This window comes from Mustela lutreola, chromosome 7, assembly GCF_030435805.1.
Source record: "Mustela lutreola isolate mMusLut2 chromosome 7, mMusLut2.pri, whole genome shotgun sequence".
In the NCBI taxonomy this organism is placed as follows: domain Eukaryota; kingdom Metazoa; phylum Chordata; class Mammalia; order Carnivora; family Mustelidae; genus Mustela; species Mustela lutreola.
In genome coordinates, this window is record NC_081296.1 from 75,677,741 (window position 1) to 75,701,841 (window position 24,101).

Sequence of the window (24,101 nt, forward strand, 5' to 3'; positions counted from 1 at the left end):
CTTTTTATATATATATATATATTTTTTTTTTTTAATTTATTTTAAAGAGGGAGCCTTGAAATGTACTGAAGGACTGAGGGGGCACCTGCTGGACCGTGAGCTTCTGATCAGTTATGGCACGATGGAAATAGCATGGGCTTTATTGAAGACAAGGAGACCTGGCTTTGCCCATTTACAAGCTTTTGTGACCTGGGGCCTCAGTCTCCTCATTTATAAACTGTGAGTCACAGTGCCTGACTCAGACTGCCTACCTTTTTCATACCAAGTGCTCCTCCAAAGTCATTCTTTCAGAGTTAAATCCACATCTTCAACATCCTGAAAAGTAGACTCCGTAAGCACATACATTAAGGCTCCAGGATGAGCTCTGATGAATTAGCCAATTTCTCAGTAGTCAATTAAGTCACACAGGATATTTTTTCAGGGACAAGTACAATTTATTTCTACAATGTATCTCATATCACAAGCTGAACCACAGAAGGTGCCTGTCAGTACCCTTCCTGGGGTCCTTTCATTCTGACCAGATGGCTGGGACCTTCTGTACCATGCTGGCTTAAGATACCATTTGTATCTTATCATGGGTCACGAACCTCTGTGAGAATCTGATAAAATGATGGGTTCTCTCTTAAGAAAAATGCACATACACATAAGCGCACAAATTCAGCATATAATTTTGAAGGGCTCAGCAATTGCCTGAAACACATTCTTGGATTCTGACTGAAACCCCTGGTCTAAACCATTGCCTGCAGAGGGCAACAGGGTAACTGGAGCCCACACTGAGAGCTACATTCAGGAAAGCTTGGGACACTGTAAAACTTGATGAGTTTTTTGAAGGCACTTTTCTTCAGCATCATCATCTCTTCTGGGAACCTAGAGAAGATTCTGGCCCTAGAGGAGCCACCATTCTTCATAGAGCCCTCCATGGGCAGCGGCTTCTGAACACTCACAGGCATGCTGTTGCAACTGAAGGAACGCACTGCCTTCTTCTTATTTTGTACGGACAAGTAATTGAACAGGAAGGAGGACAGCTTGTGCTTGGTGACATCTGGAGCCTCTTCGGAAAAGCAGTCATCATCAAGTGGGTCCAGGAGGGTTTCAAGATGGCAGCTGTCTTCCCTTTTCATAGGACTGGCTCCTACACGCTGAGGCTGCTTGATGATCTTCCTGGCCTGCGCTAGGTCAGAGCCCGCCCCATTGGAAGACTGAAGGGACGTTCCATTGGCCAAGGCTCTGGGGCCTGTGGTTTGTTGGATGAGGTTCCCAAGCTGAGGGCTAGGTTGGGAAGTACAGTGCTGACTCAGGACAAAAGTAGCAGCGTCCTGAATGAGATTCCAGTCTCTCAGGATGTCCTCTCTGGTGGTGAACTGGGATGTCACAGTGAAACGAATGATCAGTTTGTCCTGGACAGTGGCCGGGATGAGGAAGAGACGGCCAGCTTTAGCTATTTCCTTTAATACACTTTCTGTGAGACAATTAGGACCCTGTTTAAAGAATAAAGAGAAATGACATCTATGTCATGTCCCCCTTAGCACCCCCAGAAGCCCAGTATTTATAGATCCAAGAGGCTGAACAACCATCAACTAACATAATTATAAGCCATGGGATACGGCATTACTGGCATTACCTTTAGACGAAAAACCACCAGGCCAAGGTGCCTCTTGGCAGGAATTTCAAAGGAAGGGTCATTCCTGACCAGAGACTCAAAATATTTTGCCATTTCAGTGCCCTAAAATTGTAAATATAGAGAGAACTGAGATTAATAATCAGGAAAGGGACAATTCCACATAAAGTTTCACACTGCTAAATGGGTTTAAACGTGACACCTTTGAGCCACAGAGTTCTGAATGGTTTCTGCCTGATTTTCTCCATTTGATGTAGCTCATATTCCAAGCTGGGAAACCTCCTGTGAGCAATGTCCTATGGCTTGTCATCCTCAGATCCACCTCAGGAACTCATTTCTGAGGGCCCTCTTTCAGCTCAGCTCCAGAGCCAGAAGGCATGTGTTTTGCCATCAGTGAAATCTGGCCTCAGATCCTGGGCTTCACAGGTTTTTGACTGGTCAAGGTGGCAAGCGAGGGCCAAAGTCCAGCCCATTGTCTGCATTCCCAGCCAGGTCCTTTGTATAGGCTGGATCTGCCCAGAGGAAGAGATTCTTGTTTTCACAGTATGTAGAGGCACCATGTGGGTTCTCAACAGCCCTGTCCTTATCCTAAGCCTATGTCTCTCCCTTGCCTCTCAAACCTTTTCATACCTTCCCCATACCTCACACACTGTTTCATGACCCCTTCTTTTTTTTTTTTTTTTTTTTTCCCATTCCACCAGGAATATATTTTTTATACATCCTCCCCACATACACCATAGAAAACTCTCAGGGCACCTTGGTGGCTCAGTCCATTGAGCACCTGCCTTCAGCTCAGGTCATGATCTCAGGGTCCTGGGATCGAGCCCCACATCAGTTTCTCTGCTTAGCAGGGAAGACTGCTTCTCCCTCTCCCTCAGTGGTCTCTCTCTCTCTCTTAAATTAATAAAGAAAATATTTTAGGGGCACCTGGGTGGCTCAGTGGGTTAAAGTCTCTGCCTTCAGCTCATGATCCCAGAGTCTTGGGATCGAGTCCCACATCGGGCTCTCTGCTCAGCAGGAAGCTGGCTTCCTCCTCTCTCTCTGCCTACCTCTCTGCCTTCTTGTGCTGTCAAAAAAATAAACAAAATCTTAAAAAAAGAAAAAAAACTTTTAAAAAGAGAAAAAGAAAGAGGGAGTGAAGAAGGAAAGAAGGAAGGAGGGAAGCTCTCTGCACCAGTTTAACAAGCACAGAATTTCTCTTTGGGATGAGGGGGAAGTTCTGGAAATAGTAATGATGGTTGCACATGTTGGGAGCATACCTAATGTCACTGAATTGTACACTTAAAAATGATTAAAATGGGAGTTCCTGAGTGGCTCAGTGGGTTAAAGCCTCTGCCTTCAGCTCAGGTCATGATGCCAGGGCCCTGGGATCAAGCCCTACATTGGGCTCTCTACTCAGCATGGAACCTGCTTCCTCCTCTCTCTGCCTGCCTCTCTGCCTACTTGTGATCTCTGTCTGTCAAATAAATAAATAAAATCTTTTTAAAAACAGTTAAAATTGTCATTTTTACCTTAGGGATATTTTCCCACAATAAAAAAAAATGTTTAACTTTGTACCATATTAATCCTTCATTGAAGTTTATGTCATTTTTTAATTTCCTTTTTCTTAAACCTAAGATTATTAACTAAACAAGGACACTTATCTTTTCTTTCATTTCTAAAAAGTTTCTATAAGCATCCAGAAGGATCTCAATAAAATATTTGCTAATTGCTCTCACCTGGTTCTCATTGAATCACCTGGTTCTCAGACTTGATACTCAATTTCAAGAGAACTCAAAAGATTTTAGCTAATCACACCACTTTTGTCCCAGTTTCTCAATTTCAGACATTACACAGTCAGTTATACAACGCATACACTTGGCATACAGACAGTCCATCATTGACTGCACTAGGTCAAGTTTAGTTTTTTCTTTTTCTTTTTTTTTTTAAGATTTTATTTATTTATTTGACAGACAGAAATCACAAGCAGGCAGAGAGACAGGCAGAGAGAAGGGGGAGGAAGCAGGCTCCCCGCTGAGCAGAGAGCTGGATCCCAGGACCCTGAGACCATGACCCGAACCAAAGGTAGAGGCCTAACCCACTGAGCCATGCAGGCGCCCCCAAGTTTAGTTTTAATAGAAAAGTTGATAAAGCTGATATCAAGGGGCACCTGGGTGGCTCAGTCGGTTAAGCGTCTGCCTTCAGCTCAGGTCACGATCCCAGGGTTCTGGGATCAAGCCCCATGTTGGGCTCCCTGCTCTGCAAGGAGCCTGCTTCTCCCTCTCCTGCTCCCCCTTCTTTGCTTTCTCTCTCTCTCTCTGTCAAATAAATAACATGTTAAAAATAAATAAATAAATAAGGGGCACCTGGGTGGCTCAGTGGGTTAAAGCCTCTGCCTTCAGCTCAGGTCATGATCTCAGGATCCTGGGATCAAGCCCCGCATCGGGCTCTCTGCTCAGCAGTGAGCCTGCTTCCCCCCACACGCCTGCCTGCCTGCCTTTCTGTCTACTTGTGATCTCTGCCTGTCAAATAAATAAATATCTTTTAAAATTAATTAATTAATAAAATAAAGCTGATACCAAGCAGGATGTGGTCAGGTGGGCCCAGCTGTTACACCGGAAGAAAAAGCAGGAAGGATGTTGGAGGACCTCTCTTTCCTTGAGTACACTGGGGTCTTTTTTTTCTTTCTTTTTAGGTTTTGATCTATTCTCTTTAAGCATCTAATCTCAAAGACTTATCTTACCCTACATGGTCGCATACTTTCTTCTTTCTTCTCTTCCCCATGTTCATGCCACACTCTTGTTCTTCTGTCTTAACTTCTGCATTTTCTAAAAGGGGCTCAGGGAAAGGGACTTCCCCGAGGTACAAGGGGCAGAAGCCAGGTCTCCTGGTCACCAAGTATGGGCACTTTCCACCATGTTCTGCTTGCTCTCCCACCTCCCAGCCTACAACGTAAGCTGGTTGTGACAAGGTAGACACAGGGGCCAGGGGAGAGGGGAAAAACTCAGCACCCCTGCCACCAGAAACCACCTTCACAGATGAAGAGGGCATGGCTACTACCCGTGCCCTGAACCAATCTAGGTCAAGGGCAGGCAGACTAGAGCTACAAGGCCAAATACAGCGCTTTCCTGGAACATAGCCATGCCTATTTATTTTTGTATTGTCTACCATGGCTTTTGTGCTACAGTGTAAGAATTGAATAGTTACAACAGAAACAGTATGGCCTGCAAAGCCAAAAACAGTTACTGTCTGTCTTTTACAGAAAAAGTTGGCCAATCCCAACTGTAGGTGGTAGAAAATGATGAATGATGATGATGATGATAATGAGAACAGTCATCTGTTACCATTAGAAGAAGGGGAAAAATGGAGGAGTGGGGAGGGGAAGAAAGAGGAAGAAGCAGAGGAAGGAGGAGGAGGAAAGGAAAGAAAGAATCTTCATTGAGTACTTAAATGTGTATTAGGTCCCATACTAAGTAAGGTTTTTATATGTATCATCATGTAATCATCACCATTAAACTTTGATAGGTATTATCATTTTCCCATCTTATAAATCAGGAAGCCAAACACAGAAAGTTTAAGTAATTTGCCCAAGGTCACCAAATAGTAAAGGGTAGAACAGAAAAATCAACCCCAGTTTCCATTCTCCAAAGCATTACTGTACTACAGCTCTCTGTGAGATACACATCTCGGTTTTATATAACCTCCAAGAGCTCACGTAGTAGAAGATAACCCAAAATTGTGCAGAGAAAAGGACTTCCACTCTTGAGCGGTATAATTACCATCTCTGAACCCCACTTATAATATGGGGCTGGTCAGGGTGCCCATTCCAAGCATTGTTGTAAGAATCTGATGAAACAGTAGGAGGTGTTTTAAAAATTTAAGACACTATGCAAGTAATAATTATGATCTCAGTCAAGTTGAAAAAATAAAATTAATTCACAACAACTCTGTTTTGGTCTACCCCTTACTGCTGTGGGACATTGGTAACCTGTGAGCTCCGTTTTAAAAGAGTGCTTAAGTAGGTGATTTTAGGAATGCCAAGGAAGCACAAGCCTTTAACAACATTTGGAGAACAGAAAGCAATCCAGAAGGGCAAAGCACAGGGGAAAGTACAGAGGCCGACTGAGCACACAGCTGTAACGGGTCAGTGAGAAGCCTGAGCTGAAATAGAGGCTCCTACCCAGGTCCCTGACAGCCAAGCCCAGAAGTGTGGGTCTAATGTCGGGAGTCGGGGAACTGATGGGAATTCAGAGGAGCATTAGGGGAGTTGGCCAGACCTACACCCTGGATATCCAGTCCTAAGTTGTAAGCGAAAGAGCTTTCCTGGTAACTTGTAACCTCCACTGTCTCATTTCCCAGCCACTACCTCCAGTCTCAAGTCTGAGGATCTAGAGAGAGGACGAAGTGCCTGATGTCCCGCACTACATGCCACGTGACAGCCACTCAATGATAAACACCCAGTGGCCAAACACCTGGATGTTTATTACGAATGTCAAATCACCAACCATAAACCAGCCATGCTTACTGCTTTGACCATTTCATTTGGTTTTGTGCTTATCTCATGAGGAAGAAATTCCCTAAAGGGAAGGTGGAAGGGAAAAGACAAACAGAGTAATAACGACAATGTCTTTGAACTTTCCCATGGCTTTTATCAGTGGCTTTGCCTTACTCATAGGCACTCAGAGAAACGAGTGAAAAATGCTACTAGGGGCCCCTGAATGGCTCAGTTGGTAAAGCAGCTGCCTTTGGCTCAGGTCATGATCCTGGAGTCCCAGGAATGAGTCCTGCATTGGGCTCCCTGCTCAGCCAGAGAGTCTGCTTCTCCCTCTGACCCTCCCCACCTCATGCTCTCTCTCTCTCCCTTTCTCTCTCATTCTCCCTTTCTCTTAAATAAATAAAATCTTTTTTAAAAAAAATGCTACTAGGGGCGCCTGGGTGGCTCAGTGGGTTAAAGTCTCTGCCTTCGGCTCAGGTCATGATCCCAGGGTCCTGGGATCGAGCCCCACATCGGGCTCTTCGCACAGCGGGGAGCCTGCTTCCTCCTCTCTCTCTGCCTGCTAATGATCTCTGTCTATCAGATAAATAAATAAAAATATTTTTTTAAAAAAATCTCCTAGCCAAAATTCTTAGTCAAGTCCCACTTCTATCATGAAGAATACAACAGAGAGACGGTGCCTGTCTCACTCACTTCTGGGTTTTATTTCTAGCACAATGATTCTGTTGTTGTTGTTGATTTGGGTTAAAATAAATGATACCAAATAGACCTTCTGTAAATAGGCACCGATATGATGCAGAGAGGTTTGTTCCAGACTTGGTAGGTCTACATGTCCAAGCCAGAAGAGCCGTGTCTCAGACATAACCATAAGGGACACAAATTTTCAGGCTTTTGTGATAATCAGAGTAATTTATAGAAAGATATGTTCCTACCCCGAACACACAAGGTGCCCTTTGTTTTCTTTTCTTTCTCTCTCTGCAAAACAGGCTCTCAGGCCATCACTCCCCCGGTGCATGGTGACTAACAGAAGGAGTAATGAGACCCTCCCGCAGGGGAGCAGACAGCAGATAGCCCCCCACCCCCGGTGTCGTGTTCTTGCTCAGGATCCCTCTAGCTAACAAGAAATGGCTACCCTGAATAATCAAGTCCCAGGAGCCCAAGAACAGGCCCAGACACCTGAGCCATACACCGCAGGTCCCCTGGGCAGAAGCCAGCTTTCCTCCCCACAAGGACACACAGCAAGACTACATACATGTCTGACGTGCGCTTGAAGATTCTTCACACCAAAGGACCGAATCACGAACCAGAGTTTGATAGAGCGAAACCGGCGGCTCAGGGGGATCTGCCAGTGCTAGAACAAAGGCACAAGGGCTGATTAATACAGGCAAGAGCCCTGCTCCCTTACACACTCCTTACCCTGCCTGTCCTGCCCTCCAGGGATAGACGGTGTCACCATGACTCTGGAAGTTGTTGCTAAGAAGAAGCCAAGACTAGTTACCCAAAGGATGTCCTGTCATGGGACCAAATCCTGGGGAAGGTGGCCAATATCTACCCTTGTCCAAGAGCATGGCAAGTGGAAACCAAGTCCATGACCCTGAACCAAGGAGAAGCCATTTTGCTTCAAAATGCTGCTTTCAACATTTCAACTCAGGCCAAAATTCAAGATGGGGCAATGTATTTTTCTTCTTGAAAAGAACCTAAGTTTCTCAAATTGCAGGGAATGAAGTTCTATTTCTATCACCCCCACCCCCCAAAATGTAAAGAACAGTGCTTAAGGGCTGGGACACTATAGCCCCACAGACATGGGTTTCTTCTCGGGCTCTGCCTGGGTGATGCCCACGCCACCCCCCAGTGGGGTGGTGATGCCACCCCACTGGCTCTTCGTGAGACCGAGAATGAGCAGCACCTCCGATGGAAGTGGCTTGAAGGGAATCAATTGAGAAGAGCTTCGCCAGAAGTCATCAGCAAGCGGTAGCTATTTAGGTGATAAAAATGCAAGCTACAGATAGATCACAGCAGTCTTTCTACCTAGAGCCCCGATGATCATTATTTAATCTCACTGTCTGGTCACAACTTCTTCCTGAGACACTCCTGTGACATTCCTGTGCCCTCAGGAGCCATGACTCCAGCTTTCAGGTTTCAAATGAGCCTCCACATCCGGGCTCCTGTGAAACTAAAATTGACCCTTTGTTCCTGGTAACCAAATCAACAGAGCTTAAAGTTCAAGGCATGGACACCCTAGATTGAAACATTTTCAAAACAATTTTAAACTGGTTTCACACATCTCAAACAAACCAAAGGGTTTGGAAAACACTGACGGTTGCCCTGATGAGTAATGTGTTTTCTAGTGACCTCTTCTTCAAATGCCAGAAAGCTTTGCCAAAATTTCTGTTGACTGAAAATAAATATTTGTCCCACTGATATTTATGTACTCATCCACAGGATTACCAAAACCTTGAAAATGTGCTCACCTTCACCCTTAACACTCACTTCCTGACCTGGGCAGGGGCACTCTCCCTTTGGGGACACTGCTCCATTGTGGATGGACAATGTTTCTCCTATGTCAAGTACTAAGCCTCTGTTTTCCAGCTTGGGGACTTGTGCTTACCAGCAGAGGGCATCAAAACCTGAGCACAGGACAAAATCCCTGGGACAGGGAAAGCAGTCAAAAACTCCATCCCTTATTAGAGGAACACTCTAGAATAACAAAACGTGGCTTCCCAAATGGTTACGGCTAACTGGCTACTTTATCTCACCAGCAAATTAAAATGAGAGGCAAAGACTATTTTATTTTTTATTTCTTCACACTCTATTCATATCCCCGGTTGTTCCTCTTGTCACTATTCCAAAATCAGTCCGTGCTGACCCAGCTAGATGATAGTCTCAGTTAGAGCAGGAAATTTGGACATAGAAAAGGTGATGTGGCGCTTCTTTAACTCAAGACATCCCCAAGCCTCCTCTGTGTCCTTCTGAGGTTTTGCAGCCACAGGCAAGACAATGCCCCCATCCACTAGTGGGAGCTTGATGTTAGAAAATGTAGCCCTGATTTTAGGTGGTGTCGGGCTCAGGGATGAAGTTCCTAAGCCTTCTCTCCCAGGATGCTGCTTATTTCTGGCTCATCTCAAACATGGCTGCTCTTCTGTTTAAAGTTACAGTCACCTGGGGAGAAAGAGCCTGGGTCAGAGCAGCAGTGAAGACTTTCAGGATCACAACAGATGAAGGCTTCCATTTTCTAGAAGTTTCTTTGAGACTTGGAAATGGAATCCAGAGATTTAGAGGTGAGGGAAGGAAATGCATAAATTCACACCTTCTGGAGAGGGACTATAAATAATAATGTTCCCCAGACCACTGTTAAGAAAGGTAGAATTCAATATTTTTTTTATAAAATGTTATTGAGAAGAGAAAGAACATCATAAAATCTCCAAACTGATGGGAACGAGCCACAGAAAGACCTTGGGACACTGGTGGGAACAAATAAGCAAACAAAAGGTAACAGGAGATCCAAAATGGGGGAAGGTAAGATAATGCTCTTAAGTGATGATGATCCAAATACACTTATAGGAGAATGAGTATCATTTCCCATTTCACACTCAAGAAAGAAACTTAGAATTATCCCTGAAGAGATCTGCCCCTTAGAATGCTGTGGAAATGTTTTTTAATTAAAAAATTGCTGAAAACCTACCAGACAGGGCAATGAAGATGAAAGAACCATTATTTGTCTACTTTTATCAGCGTCTTGGGGGTCTGTAAGCTTACAGACCCACTCCAATCAAAAAAGGAAAATATGGCAATGTACATCATAGATGACATTGACAATTTCCTAGTGGGGGGGTGGCGTGGCAGGGAGGAATCTTGAGTGTGTTATTAGCTGACACCTGATTCCAAAGGGCATTTAAAAAGTGACAGCATCAATTGCAAAGTGTATGGTAGCAAGCATTTTCCTCACTAAAAAATTCTCCTCCTTGAAAAAAGAAGCTTGTATTTGCTGATCAAAATGGACTTGAGAGATCTGCCATGAAAAGCCCAAGCTTTTCCTCTGGGGGCCCCTTCCCCTCATGAACCTCACCTCTAAAGGTAACCAGAGTCAACCACTTGTGAATAAAGGAAATCTTGATCCCTTTTGAAAAATAAAGAAGAAGAAGAAGAAGCAGACTCAGAAATGTAAAGGAAGTCTGAGCTGGTCTGAGGGAGAATAAGCAATGCAATCAAGAGACGACAGAGCTATTATTTTAGGACTAAAAGGCCAAGACAGTTCAATTGTCCAAGGAGACAAGACAGAATCTTCTCTTTACAGACTGAATCACGGACCTCAGGCACGGTTCTCTCTGCCTCACTGCTTTAATTCATTTAACCTCATGACAAGCCTTAGAACCCAATATTAGTATCATCATCCTCATTTTACAGATGAGGGACCAAGACAGAGAGGCTAAGTCCTTTGACCAAGGTCACAGAGGTTAGTAAATTGAGGAACAACAGGCCAGCTGGCTTAAGGACCTCAAAGCGTAACCATTCTCCAGTGAAATCTCTGCAGCTTCAAAGAAGAATTTTTAGCAATACTACCCCTACCATTAATTGAGTAACTGCCACATTCCTAGGACTGTGTTAAGTGATTTAAGTGTATGTTCCCATTTCACCCTCACAGCCTCCCTGTGCCCATCTTACAGATGAGGAAGCCACAGCTCAGAGAGGGCAGCTGAGTTTCCCAAAGGCCCACAGCTGGGGTAGCATTTCAAACCAAGCTCACCTACTCTGCTCTGCTGCCTCCCCTTGGCCACAGATATAACTTGTTCACATCTCTGTCTCCTCTACAACTAAAGGAAAGGTTCCTCTTCAAACTGAGGGGTAAATCTCAAGAATCCATTTCCCCAGGAGCTAGTACAGGCTGAGAATGTGGGCAGATTCAAGAGACGGATGTGCAGCTAGCTGAGAAGGCCACGACTGGTTGGAGAAGCTCAGGAAGGGTGCCTGTGCCCCACCACCTCCCGTGGAGCCTCCCACCATGACGCAATGCCCTGGGGACAAAACATGAAGGAGATTCAAGCAAGGAGCCTCCTTCCCTACCCACAGAGATTCTCTGCCCTACCCTGCTGCTGGGCAGTAAGCAGAGCAGATTATTCAAGCTGGAGACAGAAGGGAATGGACCCACTCGTGGTAGAAGAGGCATCTTTGGGGAGTAAGGAATGACACGCATATTCAGGAAATGGCCATACTGCCTCAGAGGTTGGTCTCATTTTCTAGGCTTTTTAACAGTCTTCTGGGTTTCATTCTATATGCTTAGAAACTGAAGGCAAACAGCAACATATTATGGGATGGGCTCACAATATGCCAGTTTCGGACAGAAGCCAACATGAAGGAGACCTTCTGGGGTCAGGTGCAGTCCATCCCAGAGGCCGCTTCTGGCCACTCACCATGAAGTCAGTGGCCATGCCTGAGTTGGCATGCCTGAGGTAGATGGGGTTCACGCTGAAGGTCTGCTGCAGCTTGTACTTGTCCTTGACCCTGTGGGTTACCAAGCAGGCATTAGTGGCTGAGGCCTCTCCAGAGGGAGCAAAGCTTTCCCAAGGGTTGGAAGCTTGTCTGCCACACTCACCAGAAGCCAGTGCAGTCAAAATGCACCATCATCCACTTGGAAGGATTAAAGGTGAAGGAATCGGCATACTCGATGCCCTTCAGAAACCCCCGGAACTCAGGGCACAGGAAGGCAGTGCCTGCGTAGGCAGCATCGATGTGGAGCCACAGTCCCTCACTGGCACCTGAGGAGGCAAAGGTCGCCTGGCTGGGAGGCAGGACTGGGGGTGGGGGCTTGCCACCAGCCAGCTCAAAGTCATCTTGCTCCTGGTATAGTGGCTGGCGGGCTTCAAGAGAAGAGAAGAAAGGCTGGCCCGCTCCAGCTGGAGAAGCTGGCAAGGCATGGGGAGATGAGGGTGGGGGCAAGGGTGGGGGCCTCCTAAGGGAAAATCCATGGAGCCACAACTGGCCTGTTGCTCTCACTGGCCAGAGGGTCAGCACTCCCTGGGCATCAACCTAGAAGTTCCTGGCACAGAAAGCAACTCCCTACTGGCCCGGAGGGCAGGGTTAAGGCATCTGACACAAACGTTCCAGCGGGGATATCTCTTTCTCTTAGAGGGTTTCTTGCTTGGGGATTTTATGCAATCCCAAATGGGATTTCTTCTCCACCTCTATCTTCCCCCATGGTTTCCCCCACCCTACCATTTTCCTTTCCTTAGCCTAGAATAGCAAATGTTCCATGGTGTCTCCTTCACCCTGTGTTTCGCATATGGCCTACTCTAGGTTTGGACGTACACGTGAGAGGGCAAGAGAACCTGAGACTCTCCCACTGTTGCTTCCTTGAGAGGATGCAAGGCAAGGGCTGGGGGGATTTCTAACCCCCTGGTCCACTGCTGGGAAAAGCAGGGCTCTGGCTGCCTTGTGACAGGTGGCTTCTGGGACTCTTCTTCAGCTCTCTGCACTGACCCAAGAGGGGGAAGATAATGCCACGGAGCTAGTTTCAGGTTCTTGCTCTAAGGGAACATTCTAAAGTTCATGACTTATCTTCCTAGCCAGACAGGGCAGACACTTACAGATGGGGCCCAGCTCTGACAGGCAGTCAAATGCACAGACCCCAGTGGTCCCCAGTGTTGCACACACCTGAAGAAAAATCAAGGAAGTTAATGGTTAATGTGGGAAGGTGGGCTCATGTGACACAGTTGGCCTGGAAAAAAAAAAGACTGAACCATAGTATTATCGATCCTACCCATCCCACTGGAACAGCATGTATTTCACATTACACTTTACCATGACCTACAGTAAGAAATACAATTTATAGAACAATCTAGTACAAATGTGCATTTGAAGGAAAGTTCCACCAAACCAGACTACTCTGGTTATAGGAATGCGCTCTGATAGTTTCTGTTCTTATTTGTTTCTTGTACAGATTATGACCCACAAAATTTATTTCTTAACACACCAACAAGTAGCAACTCATAACTTATAAAATGTTGTCCTTTTTTTTTTTTTTTTTTTGCTTTTTTTTTTTTTTCAGCATGTTACTTGCCTAAATTCTGCCCAAATTCCTTCCTCGCCCCCAGGTCCTATCATTCTAAGCTAAGAACTCGTTCTAACTTACAAAAACAGGCACCAAGCCCCGCTCCTTGTCTTCCTTAATGGCTTTCTGAAGAGCTTCCCCTCGGAGTGAGAAGTTGTCATCCACAGGCAGAAACTTCATCTTCACCAGGGAAATCAAACCAGCTTTCTCCACTGAGGAGTGAGCCTAGAAGGACCATGGAAACCTGTTAGCCAAGTCCCCCCGGGGTTGCGCACCCCCCCCCCCCAGGAACTGCTGAAGCCAGACTAGGAGAATCAAAATAACATTTGCTGTGTGTCCTAGAGAGGACTTCTGAGGCCTGTGCCGCCCTGAGCTCCAGCCTACTGGTGTCTAGAAAAAAATTACTCAAGAACTATGACTCGAGAAGCCAAGCGCCAACTTCAGGATTTGGCCTGTATCGGGCAACTCACCTGGTCAGAGGCATAGGCAATGAGCCGGGCGTTCAGGGAGGACTCGTCTGTCCCGGGTTCAGATGCTTTCATTTCCAGGATTTTGTCCTTCCTCGCTGCCAGCAAGGCAATCAAGGTAGACTCACTCACTGTGCTCTGTAGTGGAAGAAGGATTATCGGGGGCAGCCTCTTCCTCTGGTGCCCGGGCATATTCCCCTGGCTCCTGCCTGAAGGGCTGTTGTTTCTCCCGACTCACAGACCTGTCCCACATTCTCCATTCACTGCACCCTGTGCCTCTCCTCCAACTGACCAGGGAAGTGATGAAAGCAAATTTGCACCTAATACCAACACCTTTATTTAGAGAGGCCACAGAAACCAAAAAGAGAATGTTCAGCCTCTGCTAGATAGAAATTTGCCTATAGATATGTTTGCTCCCCATGTAAACTTGCTAAAAAATAAAGAGCCTTTAATTTATTCATTTTAGGCATGGAACTAGAGCTTGTTTCTAAAGGGACATTCCTGAGAGAGGGGGTCTTGGTTTAATCTGAGAGGCTGGTCACTCTGGCCTTGGCTCTGTTGCCGATGGGTCCTGTGATCTCGGGCTAACACTGCCCCTCTGGGAGACTCTTTTCCGCTTGCCTCCCAGAGTGGGAGTACTGATTATCCAAATGAAGGCTGGATAGGATTTTGTTCTGGCCATGTCTGTGGGCAGCCTGTGGGCCCCTCAGCAACCTCATAGAATTCTTACAGGTTTCTCAACATTCATTCACTTGGTCTTTGGTGTCTTTTCTTCTTGAACTCTTCCCACAGCTATAGCTCCCTGCTAAAAAGACCTAGCAGAGGGTGTTAACAGCAGAAGAGTAGTAAGAATAACAATGCTACCTTCCATCTACTTAGCTATCCAGGGTCTACAAAACGTTCTGTCATCCCACTGGCTCCTCAATAAACCACTCTAGGGTGCTTGTGATTCCCACCTACAGACAAGGACAGCAACGCTCAGAGATGTTACAGGACTGAACCAAGTTCACAGGGCTGATGATACAGGAGGAAGCGTCCCTTGGATGTAGATGAGTGTGTGTTTAAATCCTTTCTTTCACTTACCAGCCGGCCAACTGAGGCAGGCTTTCAACCTCCCTGAGCTCCAGGGCTCTTATCTCAAAGATTGGTGATGATACTGTTTACCTACAGAGTCCTTGAGATAATTAAATGAAAAGCAAAGTCACGTACAGCAGACATTTAGCATGTCCCCCAGATACACTGTCTGCAGTTGTAACTATCTCCACACAACCCAGAAGGTCCACAGCATGCAGCAATTTTCCTTTAGTCTTGTTGCAAGACTGCAGAGAAAGAGCAAGTCACTGAGCTAGCAATGAGTCCAGCAAACTGTCCAGGTCTCATCCCAGAGCAGCATGGCTATTTTTATTTTAAAGAAGGTCTCACTTAGGGACATCTGGGTGGCTCAGTCAGTTAAGTGTCTGCCTTCAGCTCAGGTCATGATCCCAGAGTCCCAGAGCCTGCTTCTCCCTTTCTAACTTCCCCTGCTTGTGTGCGCTCTCTCTCTCTCTCTCTCTGTCAAATAAATAAATAAAATCTTTAAAAGAAGAAGGAGGAGGAGGAGGAGGGGGAAGAGGAGTAAGGGGAGGAGGGGGAGAAGAAAAGGAGGAAGAGGAGGAAGAAAAAGGGCTCATTGAACGTTCATATCCACTCTCTGAGGAAAATATTGTTGCTATATTATTTATTATTATCTCTATCTTATAGTTTATAAAACCAGGAAAATTGTGTATTAGAGTAGAAGTCAAGAATTGTTGGGCCCTCAAAGGTCTCACAACCAAGCCCTCATAAATGTAGAGGGCTTCTAGATGCAGAAGTACCCAGCAGTATGCACAGTCTATGCGAGACACCCAGCAAGCTAGACCATATGGGTGGCTCTTAACAAGACAAGAAATCTTTGAGGAACTCTCATTTGACAGATACCCAAATGATAGGGCTGTAGGATAAGGTAAATCAATTTATGGGGCTCATTTTTCTCACTGCCCAGGGTCTCCTGGACCCAGGAGGGAGGGCAGGAAGTCTCTACTTGCCTTCTCTTTCCCTTTCCCCAAAAGGTGTTAAATGAGACAAGGAAGGGGAGGGGTCGGGTGAGAAACGAAGACACCTGAATCCAGCAATACTGGAAATGTGATCATGGGTGGACTTGTGAATCTTTTTTGAAGAAAAAAGGGAAAAAGGAAGAGTGGAGGTGGCAGCCTCCGTGAGAGTGGTGACCGCGGAGGTGGCGGTGGCTCTGATAGCGGACTGGGCAATTGTGGCGGCCATCAGGATAATGACGACAGTTAAGGGCAAGGGGATGATGGCAGTGATAGTGGTGGAGGGGATGACGTGGGGGGACCTCTGTGGAAAATAGGAGAAGGCCCTCTGCGGGGTTCAGCTTATCATTCACCCGTCTGCCCCCCAAGCTGGGAGGAGCTCTGCCAAGGTAGGCACCTGTAAGACGCCTCCTCCCTGGCTGCCGGGGTGGTGGTGCAGAAAGTGCTCCGGGAGTCCCAGCATTTTCGCCAGCCAGTCCATGACGTTCATCTCCAGCTCCGTGCATGCAGGGCTGGAGGCCTGCGAGACAGAAAGCAGCTTCATCCAGGAAGTCCCTGGACACCAAGATTGCACCCCTCCCCCTGCCCCATCAGCCCCAGAAACACATGTCTCTGCCCTGGCCCTCCCTGGTCCCCATGCTATCAGTGGGAACCTGACCTATCTTCCCCCTGGACAAGGGCTCAGTGTCAGGCCCTATGCCCCATTCTCACCCCATCCTCTGCCAAACTGTAGGGGCGAAAGACATAGGGCTTTGGATCGCTGCCCCTCCTCAACCAGCAGGAGTCTTTCCTAACTCCCACTGTTCTATGGAGAAACAGCCCTAGAAATGATGGCTTGCATTTGGCTTCCCTAGTCCCTAAAATACCCAGCTGAGCATCCTGAAAGCCAAGGGCAAGCTTTAGGACTAAGAAAGAAACCACTCCTTCCTGGAAAAGATAGCAGCTCCCCTCAGCCTCCGCTCCCAGCTGTTCCTTCCCCTGACACACCCTATAACAGGTCAGGCTTAAAATATAAATCTGTTCTTGGAGGCTTCTGGCGCAATTTAAAGCCGCTCAGCCCTTAGGGAATTATTAAGGGGAGCCTGAGGATAGATCCCTAAACCCTCACAGACAAGAGCACAGAGGAAGTTGTACCCACAGGCGCCAAAGTGCCTACTGAGGATCACAAACTGTGGCAATAACCAGATCTCAGTCCAAATGTCATCTCTGTCTCTGTGCACTGTGTGATCCTAGGGAGGTGAAGTTATCCAAGCCTCAATTTCTTTATCTACAAAAAAAATGGACCACTACTCATGATGCCCTAGGGTTAGAGGATAAGATGAGATAGTTTCTACAAAGTTCAAAGAATGTAGCCATTGTTCATATTTAACTTAGAACCCCCATTCAGAGATCAGGACAAGTTATGCCTGCCCCAGCATGTCACTTTCTGCTACATGTCCAGCGGCCACCAGTTAACAGCTACGGCCATGGTTACTCACCCAGGTGAATCCCAAGCAGTTGATGGCATCGGCCAGCATGTCCCCCAGCAGCGATGGCCAAGAGGTGAGGGCTGGGTAGTAGGCGTGCATGTGGGGACTTTGCCAGTGTACCACCTGGAGGGACAGCATGTCCATGTGTGGCACCAGGAGGCATGTCTGGGAGGCTTCCCTCTACCAGAGACCCTCCCTGGTCACTCTAGAGATGGACTGACACTTGTAAGACAGTCAAGTAAATGACACAACTCCATAAAAATACAACATATTCATGGTGTTCTTGCCACCCACCCCCATTTCTCATCTTCTATGCTATTTCATCAGTGGAGCCTATGTACGTATGCCAAGACCAGAAGGGAATATGCAAAATGAAAATCAGTATAGTAATTAGGGCTGTGGATTTTTGAAGAGTGCTCACATTAGTTTCCACTGCTTATCCCCCATGCCATTCCTGCCCAGCAATAAAAGGAAGAGGAGACTATGAGCTCCAGAAGAAGAAGTTGCTTGTCCTAACCAGTTTCTTGCAAAAAGTGTCCTTTGTTTTGTGGATCTCCAAGCTCTCTGGGCACACAGCTCCTGCGGGGAGTCAGTGTGAACGGATTCAAAGCTGTCTTCCACTTCCCAGTGAAGTTGGGGAAAGGAGAGAAAAGGGCAGGGAACTGCCGGCTCACAGGCCTGGGACCCCTACCTCCAAGTTAAGCCCCAGGCCCACAGTCAGACTGAAGAGCCAGGTGAAAGCAGAAGCTAGATGGACAGAGAGGGCCCTACCATAATGGGCTCATTGGCCTCATTAATTATCTAATCTGGCTTCATCTCCCTGTTGATGAAGATGCCCTGCTCACTTCTGAATTCATGCTTTTGAGCAATGCTGTGTCTCCTGACAAGTAGGCATGTCCCATACTGATAGGACCTTCCAAAACCTGCTAATTCCTAGAAAGCTACAAAATACTCATTTCCTCCACAAACCCTTTCCCAGTTCCCCAGCTCCTCTGAAACTTTCTCTGAACCCATGGAACCCTGTCATTCTAGATGTCTAATCCTACTGAGAACTCATTAGTCAACATCTTTGTGTATCAATATTTAGTGTGCAGAAATTCTTGTAATCCCTCATTGGCAAGGACAGTGTCCTAGAAAGTGTGTGTGGTAGAAGGAGCATAATATTCAAGTCCAAGGACACAGGTTCCAGTCCTACCTTTGTCCCTAACCAGCTGTGAGACTTTGTAGGTTTATCGTGAAGCTAAGGAACTTAAGCTCCAAGGTCCCATGTTTGTATGGGTCTTTTTGAGAAAGATACTTAATTTTATTTTCTTACAAGGGATCTCAAAATGTATATATGATGCAGATCCCATTAAAAACAGGATACTCCTCTGCACCTTTCTTAATTTTAGTTTCCCATCATAAAATAAATCCAGGAAAATAAATGTTTCCTGGGGTTGTCATGTGGACTGGTCTGGGAGGAGATTTGCAAAATGTAAAGCACTAACGTAAATGGTGAGTTAATCACATGGTGATAGACTCATCATATAATCTGACTTGACTCTTAGATAATCAGACCTCTTCCTCCGATTTTCGCTAGGCGAAATGTGTGGAAGGTAAGGACGGTATCTTCCATTTTCTCATACTTCATCTTATTTAATTCTCACAGTATCCATGAGATAAGTTCCCCCATTACCCCCATTTCACAGATGAGAATCAGGGCCAGCTAGTGCGAAGCAGCATCCCCATGATCACAAACACCTCACAGGGACAGATGACAGTGCCAAGGCAGAAACCCAGGGCTGTCTGCCCCCAGGACCCAAGCAAGAAGACATCCTGCCTTCTCTCCCTGTGCTGCTCTCTCTCCCCCATGAATTGCAGAGGAGGTTTTTCTAACCAGAGTCAGAATTAAAGCAGAAGGGAAGTTCATCTCTTTGTGTCTAGGAGATGGCAGGGAGGGAAAAGTCAGTCCAGTCTTCAATGAGGTGCTGGTCAACATGAGAAAGCAAAGGGCCAACCGATTTCAGGCCGTCTCTCAGAGGCGTTGGAAGACTGGGCCCTCTTTATCGGTGTCCCTAGTGACAGTATTTTGGAAACCCCAAAGAAGGGCTTCCATCCCCTAACCCTATCGAGAGACAATTATCTGTTCTTACAAGATAAATATGATAAGATAAGCCAGAGGAACCCTTATCAAGAACAGACAGAACTCTCCTTCCAGAAATGAGCCTCTCTGGCCACACCCCCAGCAACTGCGGGAATTGCAATCAATGAATCAGCTCATTTCTGCCTCCTCTGACAGTTGCTCTCAGCCTCACTACCAAATTACAGTTGGTCCCTCAACAGATTATATTTTACAGAATGAAATCCATGAGATAATCTTATCGGGGCACTAGCCTCCTGGGTAAAGCTTTACGATATGGAAATTTTCAAAAGATGCTTGTGAAATAGACTGAGTGGTCAGAGAGAGGTGAGTAATGGGCTTTATTCAAACTTGCTAACCAATACGGCTGCACAAAGCTTGGATAACTTGTCATCCCTGATTCCGGGCATATTTCTGTCCCATCTGAAGCTTTGAGGGGATGATGGAAGCAAATCCCAAGTCAGTCCTGGGAGGTCTCTGAACACATGCGGTTCAGGACACCAATGCCCCAAGCAGACAGAGTGAAGGGAACAGCCTGTGTGTTGGGGTCCCACTGAAGGGCAGCGCCTGGGTGCACAGGGTCAGGCTAGAGCACTCAGTCGGCGCAGATGATCAGTGTAGGAGAAGGAGCCTATGGAATGAGACTGGCTCAGGGCTAAAATCTTGGATCCACCAGACTATAAATTCTGTAACTTTGAGAAAACAATTAACATCCTTGAGGCTCAGGTTCCTCATTTGTGAAACAGGGAGTGTAGGATCACTATAGGATAGAACAAGCCAGTCTGCAACGTGGCCTGTCCAGGGCCTGGCATGTGACACGGCGCTCAGTAAAAGGCAGCCCTTCTGAGGGAGGAGGGCTGGTGTTCTCACTTTTAGCATGAACACCTTGGCACAGCTCGTTGCCCCTGGTGGCCAGGGACAGCATCCCAGCCCACAGAGGCCACAGTGCAAGCAACAGCTGGTCTCTGTCTGCTCCCTGGTCCCCGCCAGTGCTGTTACCAGGCCGGACTCCTTGTCACGGGGAGTACAGATGATTCAGGGAAAGCTCCTTTCTACTCTTGAAAAGCAGCTCAAGCGTGAGACCTCCCCTTGGTGGGGAAGGACACCGTTCCCACCTCCAGGAGGAGAGAGCAGGGGGTGACAGGTCTCTTTCGGCTCCCTGGGCCTCTCTAGGTGACAAGCAGGTACCCTCAGGGAGGGTGTAGTCTCGGCCTCCTTCCCGCCCTGCAGCCAGTCTCCGCGTTCGGTGGGACTTCAGGGACTGTCTCCAGCCTCCTCTCTCTGCCTTGCTCTCCACATTGGCCTTTCCCCTCAGGCCCAATTTTCACTCTTACCTCATCCCATTCGATTTCCATGCATCCGTCAGACGAGACCCTGAGGTGAAGGGCTAACGCCCTCCGGCCTCCCATCCAGTCCCACAGGGCAGCCCTGGCCTCAGAAACCTAAGTTCAAAGCCCTGGCCCTCCACATGCTCACACAACAGGCTGGCACACTGGTGCCCAAGTGGCAGTCTGACCCACGACAGGCCTCTCTTCAGGCCTACTGCCTGCCCTCCACTGCCCCAAAACCCAGAATTGCCCTTGTGGGGACTGTATCTCACCCCAGGCATGATGATTCGCTCGATGTCCCCAAAGATACTGTCCCAGCTGTCAGGCTCTTCGGGCGCACTCTCAGGCAGCTGGGCTCGCAGGTAACCAGGCCGGACGTCCGGAGTCACACGCCGCTCTCGCACGGTGCTCAGGTACTGACAGATGTAATCCACCATCTGTTTTCCTACAAGAGAGGAGGAGACAGCCGCCTCATGTCCCCCCACTGGGCCTAGCCAATCCCTGTCCCACCCCCTCGGGTCAGGAACAAGAGACCTGGTGAAGAAGGAGGTGGATTCGTGGACTGATGGGGAGAAGTCCTGATCCCTAGCACCAGCCGTGTCTTCAGAATTTAAAAATAAGTGAAGGTGGCGGTGCTCAGTCAGTAGAGCATGTGACTTTTGATCTCAAGGTTGTGGGTTCTCATCCAGCGTTTGTTGGGGGTAGAGATTACTTAAAATAAAAAATGGGTGGGGGGTTGCCAGTTAGGCTACAAGCTTTTGGTTTCAGCTCAGGTTATGATCTGAGGGTCATGGGACTGAGCCCTGCATCAGACTCCAATCAGTCGGCTTGGGATCTCTCCCTCTCCATGCAACCCACCTCCCCAACTCCCTCTCTCTCAAATAAATAAATAAATCTTTTTTTTTAAATGAATGAAAAAATAAGTGAGGGCATGAATGACTGAGGGGGTGGAGTGTGTGAGTGAACAAATGAACCAGAGAGAAAATCATGAACTATAAAACTCAAGCACTAAAGTAAAATACTTATTTTTCCTCCCCTTTCCCTTATCCATATCAACTTTGACTCTCTCTCCTACCTTTCTTTTCTTCTCCATAACAGAACATCTCATTAATTCTCTACCTTACAGGTTTAGAAGAAGCTCTGTAGCTCTTTCTGTCCAAAAACTGTTACACACACACACACACACACACACACACACACACACACTATACTCTTCGTTAGCACAGAAGCTAAGCTCCCCTGCCAGGTTCTGACACAAGCTGAAAAATCTACTTGTTCACTATTCCCGCTGGACCAATAGTTTCGCACTTTTCGACCCCATGGACTTCTTTGAAAATCTGATGAAAACTATGGGCTTGCGCGCACGCACACACACACACACACAGTGTATAATTTCAGAGGTTCATGAAATCCCTAAAGCACAACATAGACCCGGACCAGGAACCCTGCACTAGCCTGAAGTTCTGGGGAAATGCAATGTCTTTTTGTTTATTTGTGTCCAGTATTAAATTCCTGCTAGTTGGCATATATTGTATTATTCGTTTGGGGAGTATGCAAGACCAGGTCTTAATAACTCAGTTTCCCTCACTCTCTTTGCACCAATACCTCAATGCTTAGGACATTTCTTAGATGCTTAAAAAAAAAAAAAAAAAAAAAAAGAATGAACAAATACATAAGGAAGAAAAATAGCCAATCCAAATACTCTGAACCGCCTCTAAATTATTTACTTTTTTTCCCTCCCCTTTCATTTCTTCAGGACGGGGCTTCAGTCTTAAGACAGAGTGCCTATGTCTCTCCCTCCCTCCAAGTCCCTCTGTCTCTCTGTCTCTCTTTCTCTCTGTTTCTCTCCCTTTCTGCATCTGTGTGTTCATCTCTCTCTCTCCCTGTCTCTCTCAGTATCTGTAATTGCTTCTTAGGATTCTTTAGGCTTTTCTTTCCCTGCAAAAAAATAAAATAAGATAAAACAGAGAGAAGAAGGAACCTGATTTCTTGCCTCTACACCAGCTCACATAAGATTCTCATGAGCAGGACCAAACTCAGAAATAAACTGGGAAAGGAACAAAGGGAGATTTGAACACCCTTCCCTCTCCTCCAATCCTCCCACAGCCACTGCCTCTCACAACTGCAGTAGCACCCCAGCAGGGCTCTACAAAACCGGACCTGCCCATCACTGGTCCAGGAGCAACAGGAAATGTAATTGTGCTGGACACAGAGGCTGGATGTCCGCGGGAACCTGCTTGTGGCTCTTGGGAAACCCGGGGAATAAGCGAGTGCCGGCTTGAATGCAAAGGCTGCTAGCTGCTTAGTGAGTGAGGTGCGGATGGAGGAGAGAGGAAAAGCTGGACCTAACATGCGACAATACCTTAAGACAAAGAAATTTCAGGCAACATAACTTATCCCTGGGGGGAAGGATATAAAAAGTCCCAGAAAGAAAAATTAGAAGCCACTACCTCCTGCCTGCTTAAGGAGCGATGCCGGGAAAACAGGCTAACCATTTGGATTCTCGCATTCCTCAAGGCTTGCGATATAATAGCTGCTCACTAAATATTTATGAAATGAAGGACTAAGTGAAAGAAGAGCACTGACAGATTCACACATAGAGACATGAATATACAGAAAAGATTTTTGCAGTGACTACAGAACACTTGGAGAAATTTTTTCTGCTTCAGAACGTGAATAATCCCCTTTCCCTAGTAAGTGGATCAGGAATCCAAATCCTCTCTTTGTGAGAAAGGGGACAGGACAGCTGAAACTTGGGAGAGTGGGAGAAGGACAGGGAGAGGGCGAATGAAAGAGACGTTGAGAAAGTTTTCCATTCTGGGGTCCCGCAGTCCTTTCTCAGGAAAAATTTTGTGGAAACCAACTCTCAGAGGGCGATTCTACGGCTCCAGTCAAACGACAGCCCCCCACCCCCAAAGCTAAGGGCAGACCACCAGCCCTGTTCCTAGAGAACAACAGGGGTGCCCTCCTCACCTCTCTCTCTGTACTCCTCGGGCTCCATCATCTCTCTGGGGCTGCGGCAGCGGCTGCGTTGCCTTCTCACAGACGGACTCGGAGGAGGTGGAGGACGTACTCCTGGGCAGCCAGTGTGGGACCTTTATTTAAAAGGTTCCCCCTCCTTCCACTTTAGCCCCACCCTTCAAAGGCCCTTCCTCTAGGCTTCATGAACCCCACCCCTTTTTTCCCCAATTCTGATCAAGAGATCCAGGATGAAAGGCCCTTCTAAATTAAACAGTGCGCTTAGCAACCCAAACCTCCAGGCAGCCTTTCCACCCCTGACCTCAGACCACAGAACCCACCCCTCACCCCCGCCACCCCGCCTTGGACAGAGCTCAGGCTCCGTAGCCAAGAACAAAGCCAAGGGTATGCAGAATAAGTGGCCGGAATGATGGGTATTATGCCTGCTATTCCTTCTCTCTCAGCAGCAGGGAGGGAGGGAGGGACGGAGGGACAGGCACTTAGAGAGCCGCTGCCCTGCTGGCCACACGGTGCTCAGGGACACGCAGATGCTA

General features: G+C 47.1%; 1 protein-coding gene across 1 annotated transcript; it reads right to left on the bottom strand.

The window, feature by feature from the left end:
• Window positions 1-76: 76 nt before the first annotated feature.
• Window positions 77-23,669, bottom strand: HDC (histidine decarboxylase). Its single transcript, XM_059181519.1, has 12 exons — window positions 23,563-23,669; window positions 20,862-21,034; window positions 17,152-17,265; window positions 16,071-16,193; window positions 13,608-13,742; window positions 13,219-13,362; window positions 12,674-12,740; window positions 11,683-11,845; window positions 11,501-11,591; window positions 7,345-7,443; window positions 1,622-1,723; window positions 77-1,478 (listed from the first exon to the last, which is right to left on the bottom strand). The coding sequence occupies exons 1-12, from the start codon at window positions 23,591-23,593 to the stop codon at window positions 729-731; spliced, it is 1,992 nt and encodes a 663-aa protein (XP_059037502.1). The 5' UTR covers window positions 23,594-23,669; the 3' UTR covers window positions 77-728.
• Window positions 23,670-24,101: the final 432 nt, after the last annotated feature.